The sequence below is a fragment of the Stylophora pistillata genome, chromosome 13, assembly GCF_964205215.1.
Source record: "Stylophora pistillata chromosome 13, jaStyPist1.2, whole genome shotgun sequence".
Classification (NCBI taxonomy): domain Eukaryota; kingdom Metazoa; phylum Cnidaria; class Anthozoa; order Scleractinia; family Pocilloporidae; genus Stylophora; species Stylophora pistillata.
This window is the reverse complement of record NC_142531.1, coordinates 24,272,133-24,292,211: the sequence shown is the minus strand read 5'-3', so window position 1 is coordinate 24,292,211 and position 20,079 is coordinate 24,272,133. Positions and strand designations below refer to the sequence as shown.

General features: G+C 39.2%; 3 protein-coding genes across 4 annotated transcripts; 1 reads left to right on the top strand and 2 right to left on the bottom strand.

The window, feature by feature from the left end:
- Window positions 1-34: 34 nt before the first annotated feature.
- LOC111341031 (uncharacterized) lies at window positions 35-6,498 on the bottom strand. Its single transcript, XM_022947970.2, has 8 exons — window positions 5,748-6,498; window positions 4,429-4,606; window positions 3,350-4,157; window positions 2,983-3,173; window positions 2,282-2,458; window positions 1,646-1,993; window positions 855-934; window positions 35-612 (listed from the first exon to the last, which is right to left on the bottom strand). The coding sequence occupies exons 1-8, from the start codon at window positions 5,990-5,992 to the stop codon at window positions 108-110; spliced, it is 2,532 nt and encodes an 843-aa protein (XP_022803705.2). The 5' UTR covers window positions 5,993-6,498; the 3' UTR covers window positions 35-107.
- A 67-nt stretch (window positions 6,499-6,565) lies between these two features.
- Window positions 6,566-19,470, top strand: LOC111341020 (2-oxoglutarate and iron-dependent oxygenase domain-containing protein 2). Of its 2 annotated transcripts, XM_088743188.1 has the most exons (7): window positions 6,566-6,694; window positions 6,878-6,934; window positions 7,434-7,544; window positions 8,469-8,571; window positions 9,311-9,435; window positions 10,639-10,896; window positions 11,392-19,470. In XM_088743188.1, the coding sequence occupies exons 1-7, from the start codon at window positions 6,572-6,574 to the stop codon at window positions 11,647-11,649; spliced, it is 1,035 nt and encodes a 344-aa protein (XP_088599314.1). In that variant the 5' UTR covers window positions 6,566-6,571; the 3' UTR covers window positions 11,650-19,470. The 2 variants fall into 2 exon arrangements, with proteins under 2 accessions (XP_088599314.1, XP_088599315.1); XM_088743189.1 differs by lacking the exon at window positions 7,434-7,544.
- Window positions 12,524-13,914, bottom strand: LOC111341030 (uncharacterized). The gene has a single exon (XM_022947969.2). It carries the CDS (start codon window positions 13,845-13,847, stop codon window positions 12,741-12,743), a length of 1,107 nt encoding a protein of 368 aa, XP_022803704.2. The 5' UTR covers window positions 13,848-13,914; the 3' UTR covers window positions 12,524-12,740.
- Window positions 19,471-20,079: the final 609 nt, after the last annotated feature.

Genomic DNA, 20,079 nt, shown 5'->3' with positions numbered 1-20,079 from the left:
AGCGATGCATGTGCAATAAAAACATGATACTGCATTTCACTTTGTTTATAATTTTAATAGCTTCAAAAAATTACTTAGGATGTTGCAATGTTGTAAAGCTTATGTGATCATGTGTAGTTTTCATTCACTGCACCATAGCAAAAAGATTTATGGATGTCCAAATCTTTCTGTGTGTTGTACATCTTGTCACAACTCGTACAAACAAACACATTCATCGGCGTGTATCGTGTTGAGGCAGGGCTCGCGCGTCCAATGTCAAGCCCACCCCTCCCCTCACGGGCTGTTATGTCCAGGGTAGGGGCAGGAGAATGTTCCCATTCGTGTTTCTGTGTGTGTCCTTCCGCTAGTCTTCCTAAAATGCTTGCTGCATGTTTCCCACTAGCGGCAAGTTTCGCACTCAATGAAGTACTCTGTTTAGCCTCAGCAAATCTTGAAGTTGTTGCCTTTGTCCTTGTCTTAGCGGACTGGGCTCTAGGTTTCTCAGGTGGGCGGGGCTGTATTTGGTTTGACATGTAGTGGTCTGAGTACGACCGCTGTCCTTCTCTTATGGCAGATGCAGGGCGCTTATGAGAGACATTTGAGTTTTCTTCATAAAAATTCTGCACAGGAGACCTGTAAACGAGAAACATATTCAACGGAAAAAGCTGTATTAGTTGCACTAATTAACTGAAAAGATAACCTATACCCTTTCAAAACAAAGAACAGTAAAATATGGTGGTAAGAAAAAACTATTCACTAAAATAATTTTAATCTAATTCCAATATTGTAGCGAACTTGCTTTTGAGATCTATAATGGTACTTTCAAAATAAACAGGCGAACAACAAAAAGACAGCTAAAAAAAAATCAACAGAACCTTCTATGTAAATCCCCCCGTTCTTCCATTAGTCCAGATTCGTCACTATGTTGTTTCCACAAGGCAACAGGTTCTTGTACCTGAAAAATATCAAGAAGTTTTGGCAATTTTAAATGAAAGTGGGAACACTGAGAGAGAACGAGAGAACAATGGGCCTAACCAGTAGGAGCACGTGTCACAAATGAGGGACACAGTACTAAGGCATTTACAACAGCCAATCAGAACAACGACGACAGTACAAGGAACCAATAAGAATGTAGGGAAAATTCACAAGACCAATGCAAAGCGCGGGAAAACAAGACGCGCGTGACCACGTAATGAGTGGATTGATTGGTAAAGATCACGATGATTTAGTCGAGTAAAAGGACGAGAGTTTTAACGAATCACAAAGAATATTTAACAAAAACCGAAAAGGAAGAATTGCTTGTTTTTCCACTTTTCAAACAAAAAGGCCCTCTATCGGGTTTTATCATCACAGCGCGGCAACAGCAACCAAGAAAAACCAACTAACAATACACGTGCAGCTACTAAGGGAAGGTCAGGGTATTTTTCGGAATATGATAAAGTAATCGGGTGCAACATTCTTCGTACACTTATCTTAACAAAGCCATTCGCTCTGTCGAAGGACGAACGCTTGAAACATCAGCTTAGATACTCATTACGGTGCCGGCCAATTTACATTATCAACCCAGTTGACACAACACCAAGTTATCTCATTTCAAAAAATTCAAGGAAAATCTTTGTGAGTTCGTCGAGGGAGATGGACTCTGATAATATTGTCATCCACTTACTTTCTTCTTTGAGATGTTTTCTCGAGCATTCATCAAGAAAGATATAGACTTCCTCAACTTTTCATTTTGTTCTTCGAGGGTCATAATTCTGATATTGTTGGCTATAACTTGTCTCTCCATATCTTTAGCTACTTCGGCTTCTGAGGGAACTTCCCCATTAAATATCACCTCTTTGTCTGACAAGGAAGATTTCTGCTGTTTGGCATCAATGGATGGAAATTCTACCACGAGTTGAAGTTTTTCTTCGCTTTCTTTTAGCTGCTGTTCAAGGTCGTTCGTCTTTGCCTCAAATTCTTCTACTTCTTGCAAAAGTTTTTCCTTTTCAAGTCTAAGTTCTTCCAGAAGGTTCTGTGTACAAACAGAAAGAATGCTTAGAGTTATGTTCCAAGGTTTTAGATTTGAACCAATACCAATATATAACTGTAAAAGAGGCGCATTGTTGAATAATTTTGTATATGACCACGAATAGACAATTCTCCCTTTCTTTATTTCCCCTTTTTCTCATGACGACACCCTGAGGCGTGTGAAAATACCAGCTGCAGAGAACTAGCCATTCATAGAGAATTACTCTGAACAACTAGGATTAACTGGCGATCAACAATTGACCAGAGCCACAAACAAAATGCCAAAAATTACCTGCTTGGAATCAAGTTCTTCAGAGAGCTTCGTCTTTTCAGTTCTCAAATCTTCCATCACTCCTTGCAGTTCGTGTCTCTCTCCTTCTGCCTCTAGCACTCTGTCCCTCAACTCCTCGCATTCATTGTCCAGATTATCAACTCTTTGAAGAAGTGCATCGTGTTTGCTTTGTAAAGCCTGAGGAGGCAAATGAAATTTATGTTAGCAGATAAGACTCTCTAACAACGCTGCTACAGCCTTATTTCCCTGTTTCTACACTATCAAGTAATATACGAGCGCAGGTTTTCTTTTTAGTCCTTCTAAATGAGACAGTAGTTATCACAGGTTACCCTTCCCGTATTTTATCATGCTTTCCTAACAGTTTCCTGGTATTTGTTCACTTTTCTTGGTGTAGAGGGCACTGTAAAGTGCTTTGGCCAGAAACCCAGAATATTGCACATAAAACAGGCCATGGTGGAAAACCAGAAATTTCAAATACAGAGCTCCCAACCAAAAAACTGAGCCAGTGCTTCTTTGATATTGAAGTTCAGCCCCGCATATCGGATCATGTTATCCTCAAGAGTTTTGAAACATCCTCTAACAGCCTTGATTTCTAATATCAATTCTCACATATAATCCAGGCAAAAAGTTAGAGAGCTACACCTACTTGTTGTGGAGCTAATCTTATACCACCTCCACTTATAATAAAAACTTTATCTTACTTGTTCATGTTTCTCCAAGGTCTTGTTCTTAGCCTGCGTTTTTCCCAGTTCAATAGAAGTGTTTTTGAGTTTCACTTGTAAGTCATCCATCTCTACTTTTAGCTGTTGTACTTCAGACTCTACCACCGTTAACCTTGCTACCTCTTTAGACTCCTTGTCTAACTCTGTTAACAACTTGTTGTTTTCTTCACCTGAAAAAAAAAAAAAAAAAAAAAAAAAAAAACAGCTATGAAATAAGCAACAAGAATAAATTTTCTGCATTGTCCTGTGTCAACTGGCTATATCTCATTTCCTTATTTCAAAATCAGGCCTCTCATTGGCTGTTTAACTGGTGGTAAATTAATGTTATTTGTGTTTACAAACTTACCAAGGGTCTTAACTGTCTCCTTGTACTTCTTTTTCTTTTCCTCCAGTTTGAGCACCATACCCTGAAGGACATCTTTTCCCTTCATAAGGTCATTGTTCATTTTTTCTGCATCAGATAGCAGCAGATCTTTCTCAGCAACAACTTGTTTAAGCTTCTCTTTGAAGTCTACCTCCTTCTTTTCAACTTCACTGTCCTTATCCAACAACTGCTTTTCCAGATCTTGGATTTGCTTTTCCAGTTGTGCACAAACTTGTTTTGACCTACTAAGTCTATCTTCCAGTGGATTTATCTGTGCATATAAATTATCCAAGTGATCAGTAATTCTAGCAAGATCTTGGCTTTGTTCAGATGCCCACCTTGATACATCAGCTGCAGCCATCAAGGATTGTCGCAAGAGTTTTTTCTGCTTTGCCAGTGAAGATGGAAGTCCTTGAGATTCACATACTTTAATCACCATGTTACCAACTTCAATAAGATTTTGTTGTGTTCTAGCACAAGCTTCACATGGAATAAATGCAGTGTCATAAGTCTGTGTTGATGACTCTTGACAAGTCTTTGCATGAGTTACATCTTCCACAGCAAGAGTAAGCTCCTGGGAGGGTGTAGAACTTTCTAGAGATAACTCCTCAGATGGAGAGAGAATGAACTTCACAGAAGTTCTATTAGCACTTTGGCTTTCAACTTTTCCTTGGACAACAGAAGATTTGCCTGATTTTTTATCTGAAGCTTGCTTCAAGAGTTTAACCTCACCCCGCAGATCTGTTATGGTGTCTTCCATCTTTGACATTGTTTTGTTTTTGGCTTTGCTCTAGAAAACACATAAGTTGAATCACCATAGGTAATCAATATCTCATTTCTCTTTTACCAAACAAAAGATAAAGCAGATCAGTACAAAAAAAAAAATGTGAGAAAGGAAACACAAACTATCATAAAAAATAACTAGCACTTGTTCATTATGGACTCTACAAAAATTATGGATTATCATGATGCAAGAACTTCTGAGAATACATCTTCCCATCTAATGTGATTCTGAAAATTCATCAAAGACAATATTTCACCAACTTTTGAATGTTTCTCACCTCAGTCTGAAGTTTCTGGATGGTTTGCTGAACATGGACAAGTTTGTTCCAAAACTTTTTGGCTACAAGTCCAACAGACATACTGGAACCTAATATTTTACCACTACTTGGCCTCCCATCACATGAAGTCAGCAGTTGGTCACTGAACTGAGCCATACATTGCAGCAAAAGAACAAGTCTGTTGAGAAAAGTCATCTTCAGATCATATTTACACCCTTGAGATTATGACAAACTTAATCTATCCATTACTGAATTCACATGGGAATAACTTGATGATAGTAACAATTATAATAATAATGATAACAACAATATTAATATAATGATAACATTATCATCATTAAGATGAAACAAACAACAATTTTAATGTATAGTCGGAAAAAAATCCAAGTCCCAGATGGGATTTGAACCCAGGACCCTCAATGACCTAGTCAGATGCTCTAACCGCTGAGCTACCAGAGACTCTGTGGTGAGCAAGGGTCAATTTGTGGGTCTCAACTGGAACTGCATCTTGCTGCTACACAGCCAAGTATTGACCAGCGCATGTGAAACTCACTAAAAGTATCATGCAGTCACATTAAAGCATATCAAGATGCGGCCAACCAACCTCCAACCTCCATCATTGTTACTATTATTATCAATTTTAACATAAATAATATTTTTACTGGGGGCTGATAACCAGCCTATATCTATATAAAAAAAATAACCTTAGAAGTAAACGTCTCTGATGACATTTTGATGAAACATGAGTCTAGACTGTTAAGAGGGGAAACAATGTTAAGTCTATTCAAATTCAATTCCCACCTTCTGAGGTATTTTCAACAACTCTCACCCTAAAAAATAAATAGATTTCATATGGCTGTGCATCTTTTAAGTAATACAGGGCTCAGTGTGGTCTAGCAGCACCCAGTGGCCCCTGGTGCCTTTCTTTTGCTCTTGGACGACTCAGAAATCTTAGTTTTTGCATAAAAAGCAAATGCAGGGCACCCTGAGTTTCACAGTTTCAGAGCACTGGACTCCCTTCAATTTTTCTAAGAGTACAGCCTAGTAATAGATCAGAGATGATGTCAGAATGTGGTAAGAGCAAAAAAGTGTCACACAAGGTGTAGCAGAGTGGGTCATTGATCTTCTCACCACATTGTGATGTCTTCTGTGATCTATTATATTACAGACCCACAGCAACATGGAATCTATTTGTTCTATATGATGAAAACCAAACTGTTGTTAATGGTAACATCATCTATGACCCTGTCCTCCATTAGCTCATAAGAAGAACCCAATCAAAATACATGTATAATTAATGTATAATACTCATTGTATACCTGTCAATAAGAAGTTCAAAAAGAATTATGTGTGACAGTTTACAGTGGTCATTATCACTGGAATATGAATATCTCTCCAACAGTTCATCCATATCTAACTCAGAAGCTATCTTATCTGGATATTTCCACGAAAGACTTCTAATGTGTCCTACTCTGGATAATAAATCCATTACTGTCGTTTGAACATCATTGATGTCTTGTTTCAAGCTCCCCAAACAAGCTTCACTTCCAAGTAAATGAGCCATTGTACCAAACGCTTTACCAAGAAGCGAAGTTCCTCGCCTACAAGTGAACTAAACCTCGATTGAAACGAAAGTAGTTTTTTTTAAATGAAGACCAAAAAAAGATTTGACAATTTAACTTATTGATGTGACAACTTGATCGACGAGCTAATTGTCGCCGACACGTTCTTTTAATGTATTTGATCCTTCCGATTGTAGCTAAGCAACTTTTACGCGATTATCACTGCTTGATATCTTCTTCAAGGTTGATCAAAATAAGGGAATCGTTGCAGACGTACTCTAGAAAATTCAAATTGTCGAAATTAATAAGTCAAGACCATTTCGACCACTTCACAATCAGCTACGGATCTTTCCACGACGATAGAAAGAAAATGCAAGGCATGAGAACTCCCGAATACTACGTGAATAATGTAATTAAAGCCTGAACTTATTTTCAAACAATCGCACATTAAAAACTCGGAGACAAATATGCTCACAAGGACGCCATATTTGCTTTGGTTACAGGAAATGTACCATGATGCAATGCTTCAGCAAGGAATGTTGAGGCACTGGTTACCAGGCTAGCATGTCTCACGGTTCAACATGGCGGACGAATCCGAACGATTCGTCTGTCAGTGTTTTTTCACCCATAATATTTTTCTGAAGGACTATGAAGCTCATGTTATCTACAAAAGTAAATTACAATTAGAGAACGAGTTTCGGAAGGTATGTGAAAATTTGCCTTGGTCTCGGGTTTTCTTGCAGAGTCACTTGAAATATATTTGCCTTGTGTTTCAAATTTGAAGTAAATCTAAGACTTTTATTTATTTATTTTTTTTCATTTATTAACATTCATTTTCGTTGTCTGAAATCAAGGGGAATTAAGCCGTACTTTTTTTTAAATGGCAGGTGCTTTATCACAGAGGCTGTAAAACAGATGAACAGTGGTTAGCAGTGCTCGAGCAAGTAATTCAAATGCATCTATTTCAGTGATTTCTTTAATTTTGTTCGGGACGACTTATTATGACATGTTGCGGGACCCATGTAGTATCCCGTATGCACCCACCATAGCTTTTGTTCTGTAACCAGGTGCTTTTGAACGTGATAGTTGTTTGAACTCTCCATGTTCGAGTGTTCTGTCGTTTCGTCTGCTGAATGGCTTATTGTAACAATTATAACACTTTACCTGCACATTTTGCAGAATTACTTACGCCCTGGAACTGATAAAAACATACAGTGTATGACAAGAATGTTTAGAATGCTTTTAGAAATTCTGCTAAGCAGGCTATATGTACCAACATAGCTCCCTTTTCGAATAAACCAAAAAAAAAAATGAGAGGCTTTAATGCTCAATATTAAGATTAAATTTATTTAGATGGAGAAGAGTTATCAGTGGAGGTATTTACAATCCAGTGAGAATATAAAATTAAAAACTGCTCCAATAAAGGCTTTTTTGGATGCTTAGGTAGAAGATGAAATAAAAAGAAGGAAAAAGCTAGGTAGAGATTCACAAAGGAGAAAAAAGATGATCTCATCTGATTATAAACCATTGCATCCTGATGTGTACATTTTACAAGTAAGGAATATTTTTTGATTAATATTAGAATCATGTTCAGACTAGAAATTTAAATTGCAAGGAAACAATCTTCATTTATATCAGTGTTGTTTGATTCAGTACTTTGGACATTTGGACATTATTTATTTATTTAATTATTTAATAGCATCGCCGACCGGCAGGGACACCGCAACAGCTTGCACCAATTACTGTGGGCCCAGTAAACCCACCCATCCCACCCCAGAGGAGGACATCCATTACACAGTAATCTCGTGCGTGGGAAATTAACATCTCCTGCCCCTAACCCTAAAGGAGACGGGACCTCCATTTATTCGTCCCTATCCAAGAAGACTAGAATATCTAACCATTTCTTGATGTTATAGAAAGGTAGCAAATTCTTCTCAATTATTTTAAGACCCTGAGTGTTGGTCCGGCTGGGGCTCGAACTCTCGACCTCCTGCACAACAGTCCAGCACTCTATCCATTGAGCTAAGTGGGAGGCGGTTAAGCTAACCGGACGACATGTGACCTTATCTTGCTTGGGATTATGTATTTTCACATTTACCCAGAATTACTAGCAACTGTCTACCACTTCTCCTCCTTTCCCCACCAGATAAAAATAGTTTGCCACACAGGTTGTACTTCTGATCTGTTATCTTTAAACCACTTACTTACTTACTTAATCCTCTTCGTGTTGTGAAACACATAAGGCCTCGGCCAAAGAGCGCCATTGGCTTCTGTCAGGTGCTTGTCGTTCCAGGTTGTAATTCTGGTTTGTTATCTTTAAACCACTGTTACTTCTAATACAATAATACTGGTCCATGCATCTTAATTCAAAAGATGTTTTTTTGCTGCACTGCTGTAGGTGGAGATATACATGCATAAAATCTAACATGGATTTTTATCACTCACATTAATTTTGTATTCCTACTTCTTTTCAATTAGGAATCTTTCCTTGCTGATAGTTTTCTCTCACAAGTGCGATATGCAAGAGATGATATGACAGCTACAACTGAAGGATTGTTATCCATGATTAAACATTGTGATGGCAAGTAAGATTTTTACTTCTTGGAAACTTTGATGAGCAGAAATTGCAACAATCCATGACAAAGAATGTCTTTTCAAAACTATTAATAGACTTGATTTTCACAGGAGTGTCCAAATAAAATCTGTAACTAAATGAAAGGTTTTTGCTTTACTGTTGTGTACAATTTGCTGAGAAAACCTGCACCATACTCTAAATCAATCAGAGGTTAAACTAAAACCAACCAACTAACCTCGCGGTTAGCCCAATTGATTAGAGCACCGGATTGTGTTGTGCAGGAGGTGGAGGGTTTGTGCCCTGGCCGGACCAATACTCATGGTCTTAAAATAACTGAGGAGAATTTGCTACCTTTCTATAATATTAAGAAATGGATATTCTAGTCTTCTCGGATAAGGACGAATAAACCGTAGGCCCCGTCTCCTGCAGGGTTAGGGGTAGGAGACATTAATTTCCCACTCATGAGATTACTGTGTGGTGGATGTCCTCCCCTTGGGTGGGATGGGTGGGTTTACTGCGCCCGCAGTAATTGGCGCAAGCTGTTGCTGTGTCCCTGCCTGTTGGTGAAGCTAATAAACTAAACCAAACTTGCAAAATTCATACTTGGCATAAATATGGTAATCACAATTTTATGAACAATGCCTGAGGTTATAACTGTGGATTAAAACAGTACAATTTTACAAGGTATTACTATAATTATCATCTGAAGTAAACCAATTGATAATTTTTTATTATTTTCTTTTAGCTGAAAAGGTGTATTCATTTCAAGTATTTACACCAGAATTTTGTGAAAAGTTTATTGAAGAAATAAACAATTTTGAAAACACCGATCTACCTAAAGGAAGGCCAAATACAATGAACAACTTTGGGGTAAGATTGTTGTAATTTAAGCAACAGAACACATTTTTCCAGGCTCTATAATGTGACAAAGCCATGTGGGATGTTGGGACAACATGAGGAAAGCTTATACATCACAAGCCAATGGTGAGTGATTTACAAGCTTTCCGAGTGTTCTCCAAACATCCTAAGGGGCTTTATCATGTTATAGAGCCTTGAAAATGCATTCAACTGCTTTTAAAACGTAACTAGTTATATGCAGGCTCTATAAACTGATAAAGCATCCACTCGGAAACAGAATGGACCAATCAGACAATGCATACTATGTTCAGTACCGCCGCCCAGTTAGCCCAATGGATAGTGCGCTTGACTGTAGTGCGGGAGGTCGAGGGTTCGAGCCCCGGCAGGACCAACACTCAAGGTCTTAAAATAATTGCGAAGAATTTGCTGCCATTCTATAACATCATGAAATGGTTAGATATTCTAGTCTTCTCGGATAGGGACGAATAAATGGAGGTCCCGTCTCCTGCAGGGTTGGGGTAGGAGACGTTAATTTCCCACACACGAGATTTCTGTGTGATGGATGTCCTCCCCTGGGGTAGGATAGTGGGTTTGTTGCGAAAGCTGTAAGTTAGATAACTCATTGGGTTAATTATGTCACCTTTGTTAAATAAAGAGTATTGTATTGTATTATGTTATAACTGAATCTGAGTTTAAAGATAAATTACTAGCGAGTTAAATTTATTTAATAAATTCAGTAGTTGTCAAGTTAAGGGAAAAGAAAATCAAGATGCCATAGATTTGAAGACACATTGATTAAAATTTCTGTGTTTGGGTGTTAAGAATCCTAACCCTTTAATTTTCATTAGTGACCAGCATTGAACGTCTCCTTACAGTAAAACTACTGAATGAAACATTAAGGTCAGGAGAATAAAGGAAATGATCACCAACTAAAAAATCTTTTGACTGATATTCAAATTCTCCTGTCAGTACTTTAGGAAATGTAAAAAGAACAGTATTGAGAATATGCATACTGATGCTGGACTATAAATATAGGTGTAACAAGATGATTGGAGATTCTTGGATACAGCAGTTATCAAAAATGTTCAAGAGACCTATTCTCTTTAAAGTACCTCAAGGTCTTTCCCCTCTCTCACCTTTAATTCTATTTTGAGGTTCACTTTTTCGATGTTCTAAGATCTTTCAGAATCTTATTTATTTATTTATTTTTTACAGGTTTTACTAAATGAGCTTGGTTTTGACGAGAAGCTTCTCTCACCCCTGAGAACAAATTACTTGATGCCAATCACAAGATTGTTGTATCCTGAATGTGGGGGCAACACCTTAGATTCACACAAGGCATTCACGGTACATTACAAGATGGAAGAGGATCTTGATCTCAGTTATCACTATGACAATGCAGAGGTCACTTTAAATGTATCACTTGGTAAGGAGTTTATTGGAGGAGAGTTGTTTTTTGGTGATATGAGACAGGTAAGCTTTGAATTTGAATTGCATCACCTTTGTGTCACTGAAACACTACATTTACATAGAAAGAAACTAGCATACAGTGCAGGCGACCTATTAAGGCGAGTTAACATTACAAGAGTGTGATTTTTTATTCGATTGGCCATGTTTGAATAAGACCCTCTTGTTTCAAATGTCTTACTCTTCCCAGTCTTCCTCTGCTGTAAAAATCAAACAGGGGAGCTATGATTTTCACCAAGAAAACACTGAGTACTTGCTCTCCAAAATTTCGCCTGCTCTGCAGGCTGGAAGGAAACCTCAAGATTATGAGCGAAGTCCAAGATCGAAAGTTACGTGCGGAGCGCAAACATAATTTTTTCGGGCTGATTTTTATGGACTCGCGCTACGGACTTCGTCAATAAAATGATGAATTACCTGTGTTAAAATTTGGGGAAGAAAACAACAAATGGAACACCCTTTATAAACAAATGCTAGTTTTGATTTAGACTTGGGCCTTTTTAGGTCCCCCTGAAAGATACAGAATGTACTCAGTGTGAGCACGTGACAAGTTACGGGCTTCTTCACAGAGGTCAACATATGCATGGAGCTTTGCCCATCCAATCAGGAGAAAGAATCAACTTGATTATTTGGATGCGGAGTTCTGTAGTGCGTGATAAATTGTGTCCGATGTGTGACATGGAGCCTAGACTAGTGCCATGTTCTGGCGAGGGGGATGGATTCACCACCAGAAACTCTGTGCCAGTCTGTTCAGCTCTTTAAGCAAGGACCTAAAGGCTATAGAGAAAGCAAGAAGGGACCCAGGGAACTTAAAAAGAAAAAACTTGGGGACTGCACCATATCAAAATATACGACCTGCTTTGTGATCGTCCAGATGCCTGTAGTCCTGAAAAGGACTTTTGCTGGTGACAGTACCTTCGATTTAGCGTGACCTTAAGTCATCTTAAGAGCCGACTGATTTACTTTTTATGTATAATAGAAGTCAGGCTTCAGCCGCTTTGTTCTTATTTTATGTTTCTTTTCGTCATGCGACAGAGCGAAAAGCGAGCAAGAATACGGTAAGCGAGCGCGAGGGCGACTGAGAAGCAGGTGGAAAATTTCTTTCCTCGTCCCAGCCCCCTGCAATTGTGTTCCTTAGATTAGCTGGCGCTCTGGGAGATGGGCAGATGGAGAGTTTGTACAAAGAGAAAAGAAAAGTGACAATCGTTGAATGGCGAAAGGGGGTAGGTTTCAAAGGAAACTATGGTGCTGTGTCGGTGGGAGAAACAAAGTAATTTCGGTTTCATCAACTGTCGAATGGCGGCATGGCAACTCATAAGCCTTCGTTGTCCAGCTTTTGAATGAAAATTCAAAGAACTCTTTCACACGATTCCATAACTATAGAAAGTTTCTTTGAAATGGGCCACTCATATCGTTGAGCTTCGCTACCTTCAAGTATATCGTGTGGTGTTTGGTCAGGCTGAAATTTAGGCGTAGACAAATAATTCTATCATCCTCTTAAAGGTGCTGTCTGAGAAGGTCTTCAGTTTTGGTCCGAATGTGAAAACTGAAACTGTTTCTTAACCCCTGGATATGCGTCCATTGCAGTTTCCCAAGATACCAGGTTTGAGAACCGTCACATGATAAAACGAGCAACAATGATAAAGACTTTTATTTCAAAACGACAAGAATTACATTTAAGAGACCCATCCTAAGATCTCCTTAAAAACACCTTCGCTTCAAAAAATGACTATTCCCAACACCAGCACAGTAAAGCCCCAAGCGGGATAAACATTGAAATCGAGCGCGCGTTTCAGTTCATATACCTCATGTAAGTTACCTAACTGAATTGGACGCTGAAACAAAAAGCTTCCTTAAAGTTCAGTACGCGCATGAGCAGGCTTAAGATCTCCGGTTACGTCTACAAAGCCGCCAACAGGGCCTCCAATCTTGAATTTCAACTTCTCGCTAGGGGTTAATTTGTCGAGATACACCACACGGATAGTGAGATCTTCATAAGTGCGAAAGTACATTGCCATGTTGGTGAGGTCCTTGACCACAACCCACGAAGTGTAGCCTGGCGTACTTTCATGATCATGGGATGAAGAGACTCCGCGAGGAATATCAACAGTGTTCATGATGTGGAAAGCCAAGTTCACCGCCTCATCGCTTTTCTTGACTGGATTAGCAAAGTGCACCATAGCCGCAGAACGTACTAGTCTCGAAGGGGGAGTGAAATCTCCTGGGACACCAAGGAGTCCACTTCCTTGGCCAGTGGGAGGGAACGTTGTTTTACCCAAAACCAAAGGATCATGGGCGAACTTGGAAAGTTGGACGTAATTGCGGAGGTTCATCACTTGGAAGTCATAGGGTGGGGAGTTGGTGACGACACCAATTGTATTATCGTACAGTTTTGGTCCCTGTTCGGTGTACTCAATAACGACGCCGTCACCAGTTTTGTCGTTGATAGACCAGTGTAATTCAGAGATGAACCCGTTCATAGATTGTCCCCACACAAGTGGGAACGAGTCCTTTTTCCAAGCCTCTCGCACCTCTTGAGCAGTTGCGAAGTTGCCTAGAATCCATGATAGGAACGCCGAGTTGGAAATGGCCGCACCACATTTGTCTTTGGGGACGGTCTGGTATTTGGTAAAACTAGGAAACAAGAGTGCACCCGCGGAAAGTCCAGCGTCATTTAGGCCGTCAGTTGCGTAAGGCATCTCCCAAGCGTCAAGGTAAATGATCTTGTATTTATTGGTCCAGGATATTGCTGGTGAAGTAGGGGAACACGTCTCTGGCAGCTCTGCAGTATGGGGGTGATCCTTTGGCTCCACCACGACATTCGGCACGAGATCGAAAATATACTCCATGCTCCGCCCGATTACAACAGTTTTGTCCTCGGCGGTCAATCTAATCTCAGTACAGGCGTCGGTGACAAGAAAATGCGCCAGCATTATTGGAACCACGAGTGCAAGCTTCATCGTTCTAGAAGATTCAGAAAGGCGACAATCTGAACGAAGGTTTCTTTCGATGTGTAATAAAAACTTTTTTTGCCACTCCTTTTATAATGACTTTCAAGGAACTGTCAGACAGGTGTCTATAATTCATGAATGATACTTGTCAAAAGCATCACGTTCGTGACATTTCCTAATTAAAATATCGTGATGTCCTTTCAGTCATGCAATCGATATGCTTCGTCTATCGTTCTTCGAAGACGATAGGTTTATTAATGGTAAAAAATAATTGATCTGTCTACAGACAACTTATTAATAGCACAGTCAGTAAGTGAAGATTGTGGGGTAATCAAACCCACCTTTTCTTGCCGTCTGTCATCGCGGTTAAGTTTTCGAACCTGGCCTTGCTCATCGCTTGATAGTATTTCTTTCATTTCTGCGTAACCAGTTAACAAAAGCTGCTTTTGGTTTGTTCAGTCGCACTGTGAGAACACTAAACCAAAAGATAGTGTTCAGTCGGGAACCTCCCATCTTAGCATGAAGCACGTTTCTTTCTATCTTTGATCTTTGGCGCCTCTCCAGACAAGTCACCTGCCACTAATTTTTTATTCTCTTTTTTTATCACTATTTTTGTTTTACCTGTAGTTTCACCTTACAAGTCACCATCTATGATAAAGATAGCACTTTAATTAATCATGCATGGTTGCTGTAGGTCAGGAAGAAGTCAGGAAATTTTACATTGAGTCTGGGAAAAGTTTGCCTTTGGGCGGAAAAGTCAGAGGAAAGTGAATTCACAAATAAATATAAACTTATAAGCTTTCTCATGATGAAAGATGCGAACACTTCAGTTTTTGTGGTGTCGATGTCACCCATGCGAGCTAAAGGTAGTTTGTGAATGAAATAGTACGCTTCTCTTTTTATCTACTATTGTTATCTACTGTTCTTTAACGTATCAAATTCGCTGGTACATTTCACAGACTTGGAACGTGTTGGAATAGTAGAATATTTTTTAGAGAAATTGAAAGACAAGCTGATACTAGCTTTCCAAGGAATTCTAACCCTTTTTCCACTTTAAGTTAAGGAAGTATCAATCTATGTAAATTGCATGTAACTTTCTAAAAGCGCAGATAAATGGGTGGAGAGGATGGATGTGAGGGAAAATCGAAGGTCATCATTTAGACTATTCTGTGAAATTGTCAAGTCACTGGTCAGGGAAATTTTACACTTATCAGAGATAAGTCGGAGATTTTCAAAAACTACTGGCTGTGGCGACTGTGTGCATGTGGATGACATCAATTACTGATTAGTAGTTTACATAGTAGCCGTTCTAAATCTGGCATAAAACTAGCGTGAAATAAACTGTTAATACTAGTTAAAAAAAGAGAGAAAGAGAAAGAAATGTGATACGTATAATCGTTATTTCATTGCGCAGCAGTAGAGTTTCTCAATATTCTCTTTCTTTGGAAGTATAAAAAAAACCCATCTGTGAAAAGACATCTCCAAGGGATATCTGTTCCGTTCCACAGTTGGGTGGCAATGGCATGAAATGTTCTGAAGTTGAATTTTTCTTGCCCTTAGACGTGATAAGCAGCATTTTTTCAAATTAGGCTCTCCTTTCACAAAGGTAGAAAATACTTCCGACCGTGGCCATTATATATTTTATGGAGTATGGATGTTTTCTGCGCGAATGATATCGTCAGTCGGCGTGTAAAATCATGTAAGATTACCTTCAACATAGGTTGAAAATTTCTGCCGACTATGGCCATTCCAGACTTCATCAACTGGGGATGTTTTCTTACACGAATAATATCGTCAGGTGGAAGCCGACCTAACTAAGCAGATAACAATATTATATTGTCGTTGAAGAAAGCATCTAGTATCACTCTGACGCAACTTCTCCGAGCTCGTAGCTACCTATTTAAGTGGTCTTTTAATTAGTTGCCCCACACTGCATAACAGCCCGTCGAGAATTGGTTTGTAAGGGAATGTTACAATGTTTTCCTCCACATGCACAGATAGAAAAGTTGTTGCCCTTTTGAGCAGGCTATAGCTAATTCCAGAGTTTAGTTTGCTGATGACGTAAACAATTTGCAAGCTCCCTTTGAGATGTTAATTACTTCTAACTCTTTTTCTCCAGTCTCTCCTCTAGGGCTGAGTCGTATAAGAAATATTTTTTCACTTTTTCGCGAGGAAAAATTTGTCAAAACTTTCGCAGTTTCCAAATATGAACATTAATTGCGTCAAACCAATAATTTACTGAGGGGCTGCAACGTCATTTACAAACCCATCTCCCTCAGAGAAAACAGAACAGAACATCTTGAGCGAGTAACTAGGGAAGAATCGTATGTTTTCCTAGCATGACCTCGGCTCCTCTAAAGATTGGGGAATACACTTCTTGTTGACAGATTTATGTCTTAACAAACATAGTTAGCCTTTGTGTGACCCATCCCCATAGCGTTATTTTAAAGTGGATGAATGGAAGTCTTGTCTACACAACGAAGCCATTGAGCATAAGCTGACCCACCTACTAAGCGTCGTTTGGAAATACATGTATGTATGTCTTGTCTGCATAACGAAGCTTTCGAGCAGTTTCAATCAATATTAGCTTCGTCTTTAGACGTTAGGCTTCATCCATTAAAGCTGAACCAGCAATTTGCATTTGTGAGGCCGCTATCTTGTAGTGATGGTGCATTCTTACACGTGGTATCGCTAAACCAGATGGCACTCGTATCAACACTTTTTGTGTATTGAGAGTGGAAAAAAATATATGGCTGTAATATTGGAACTCCCAGTACAACAGGAAGCGGCTTGGATGTTTTTTAATTCCTGATTCGATACATGTCTGCGAGCGGTCGCTTAAAGGTTATTTAGAGCGCTGAGTAGTGTGCCTACTTGGGAAGTGATGATGACTCAACCAGAGAATTCAGAAGTGACTGAATGAAATCTAATTAAATCAAACGGTAATTTTGATGAAATCATATTTGATCAAATCAAATCTTGATTTAATCTACAGAATTTGATTCAGAGCAACTTGTCATAATAACATCCAGGTTTTCAATTTGCAGGGTTGCATGGGAGAGAATTTAAGTATTTTCCAGGTTTTCGCGAGGAAAAAAATTGACTAAAATTTCGCTTTATTTAGCCTGTGTACAGCCGCCCCCCTCGTTTTTAAGTATATTCCAAAGCTTGACTGATGAGCCGCGGCGTCATTCACAAACCCCAAACCCATCTTCCACCTTAGAGAAAACAGAACATCTTGCGCGAGTTACCAGGCAAAATGAATCGTATTTTCGCGGCCGTTAGGTTGTTGTGGATGTTAAAGAAAGAAACAACAAAATTAGACGATTTCCCATAATTTGGAGGAGTCTTAGCATGACCTCGGCTCCTCTGAAGATTAGGAATACGCTCCTTTTTGACAGATTTACATTTTATAAAAACATAATTAGCCCTAGTGCGACTTGCCCCTTAGATGCATGCATGCTTTGGCTTTTGAGCAGTTCCAATCAACATTTGCTTTGTTTTTAGACGTTAGGCCTCATCTCATCACAGCTGGACCAACAGTTTACGTTTTTGAGGTCGCTATCTTGTTGTAATGGTGCAATCTTACACTTGTCATCGCTCGACCAGATGGCACTGGAATCAGTCGGCACTCGTATCAACTTCACATTTATTTTCCTTTTAGAGTGGTAAATCATTAATGTGAGTAGAAAACAAATTATGACCCCGAAATCATTTTTTTGTTGTTGTTAAACTCCCAGTACAAGAGAAAGCGGTCTGGATGTTTTTGTTTTCTGATACGATACAAGTCTGCGTGCGGTCGCTTGAAGTTGAGTTAGAGCGCGGCGTAGTGTGCCCACCTTGGAAATAATTTGATGACTAAAGTACGGTGGCCCAGAATGCTCAACGCAAACAAAAAATATACTGCAGCAAATAAAAAATATACTTCAGCAAATAAAAAAATCAAAACGCAAAGAAAAAAAGTACTGCAGCAAATAAAAAACTGCAACGCAAACAAAAAATACTGCAGCAAATAAAAAATGTAACGCAAACAAAAAGAAGGAAAACGCAAACGAAAAAAATTGGAACGCAACGCCAAGGAAGACTGGGTAATAGTTCTTAGTTTCCCTGAAAGCCGCATGAACTGGAACTTGCTTTTTGTCATGGACGAAAGCGATCTGCGTAGGATTATAGAAGATTGCTTTCATCAAGGGTATGAAAATGGAGTTATTATCACTTTTTTAAAGGAGCAGCATGGTACTGTCATAAGTTCGCTGCAAAACATGGTTTCGGAAAGGCGAACAAGCAAAGGATGGAACGAGTGTTGACGGGAAACTAAGAACTATTACCCAGTTTTCCTTGGCGTTGCGTTCCAATTTTTTTTGTTTGCGTTTTCTTTTTTTTCTGGTTTGCGTTGCATATTTTATTTGCTGCAGTATTTTTTGTTTGCGTTGCATTTTTTATTTGCTGCAGTACTTTTTTTTCTTTGCGTTTTGATTTTTTTATTTGCTGCAGTATATTTTTTATTTGCTGCAGTGTATTTTTTATTTGCTGCAGTATATTTTTTATTTGCTGCAGTATATTTTTTATTTGCTGCAGTATATTTTTTGTTTGGACATTGTTTTGTTTGGAGTTTATGGTGGATCTTATGTCGCGTGTCTTGGTGGAGCCCAAGGGTTACCCTCACACTGCATCTCTACCAAAGACCTCCTCCCGTAGTTCACCAGCAATGACCTGGACCAATAATCACAAAATTGCATACCTTGATGCTTGGGACTCACCTGTCAGAAGTGACGGCTAAAATGACGCTGGACTTTCCGTGGGTTCTCTTCTGTTTCCTGGTTTTTCCAGATATCAGTTCATCTCCAAAAGCAAGTGTGGCTCGGCCATTTCCAACTTAGAGTTTGCGGTGTGGATTCTGGACAACTTTGCAACTACTCAAGAGGTGCGAGAGGCTTGGAAAAAGGACTCGTTCCCACTTGTGTGGGAACAACCACTGAAAGGAAACACCTTTGAATTGCACTTCTCGATCACGGACAAAAGTGGTGACGGCATCATTATTGAGTACACCGAAGAGGGACCAAAACTGTACGATAATACAATTGGTGTCATGACCAACTCCCCACCCTATCATGATGACCTCCACATGCTGAACCTCCGCAATTACGTCCATCTTTCTAAGTTCGCCCATGATCCTTTGATTTTGTGTGAAACACTACGGAAGCCGAAAAGGGACAATCCAAAAATATTTTTCAAATCCCGAAAAATATTTCAAATCGCAATATTTATTTTAAACTCACTGTCGAAAAGTTTGACAAATCCAAAGATATTTTGCAAATCCAAAAAGATCTTTAGAAATCCAAAAACATTTTTCAAAATCCAAAAATATTTTGCGAATCCAAAAAAATATCTTGAAATCCAAAAAACTTTTTTCAAAATCCGAAAATATTTTGCAAATCCAAAAAAATTTTTTGTCGCGTGCTATTTGCGCCAGCAGTCACCCAGCGTTACACCGGCGTTTTCTTGCCATATCCCGCATCTTCCCGCATACAAAATGGCGAAGGAACGAGGATAGAACATGTTCTGTCATAAATGTGGAAGAGAATGTGGGAACAATGAAACATTCTGCCGTTGTTGTGGAACACTAAAATGGCGTGAAGAGGAAAGTGTGTTGTCCAGCTCGGGAGACGAAAGATTGGCTATAGAACATTACTTTAATAAGGGATTTCGTTACGAAACCATTGTTCACTTTCTGCAGAGTTAATAGAGGGAACCTATATCTATTAACTCTGCTTTCTGGCAGAATACCATGGGATTTTAATCAACGTGAGGACTTTGAAGAGACGGCTACGTCACTATGGGTTACAAAGAAGAAACCACCTTCATTCAGGACACACTTTTCGGAAATAGTTAGACGAGAAATTGTTGTAAAATGGGGTTGACAGTCCTACACGACTCCCCAGCGCGTGTTTAGAGTAGCCTATTCAAAGTTTGGCCCCATTGAGTATGTCTTTGGGCGACCGTTCTCTTTTGTAAGATACGAGAAACGGATTTTTGTATATCTCGTTGAGTAGTGGTTGTGTTTCTATTAAATGCCAGTGTCTCATGAGAATTTGCTTTAGGTTTGGCACTGATGGTTGGTATTGTGTAACACAAAAGGCAAGATTTGTTGGTTCGTCTTTTGTTTCTGTTGAAGAGCTAATTTCCTGTTTTTTAATTCACTTCTGAGAGGGTTGTGCTAATGAGGTCCTTTCGGTAGCCT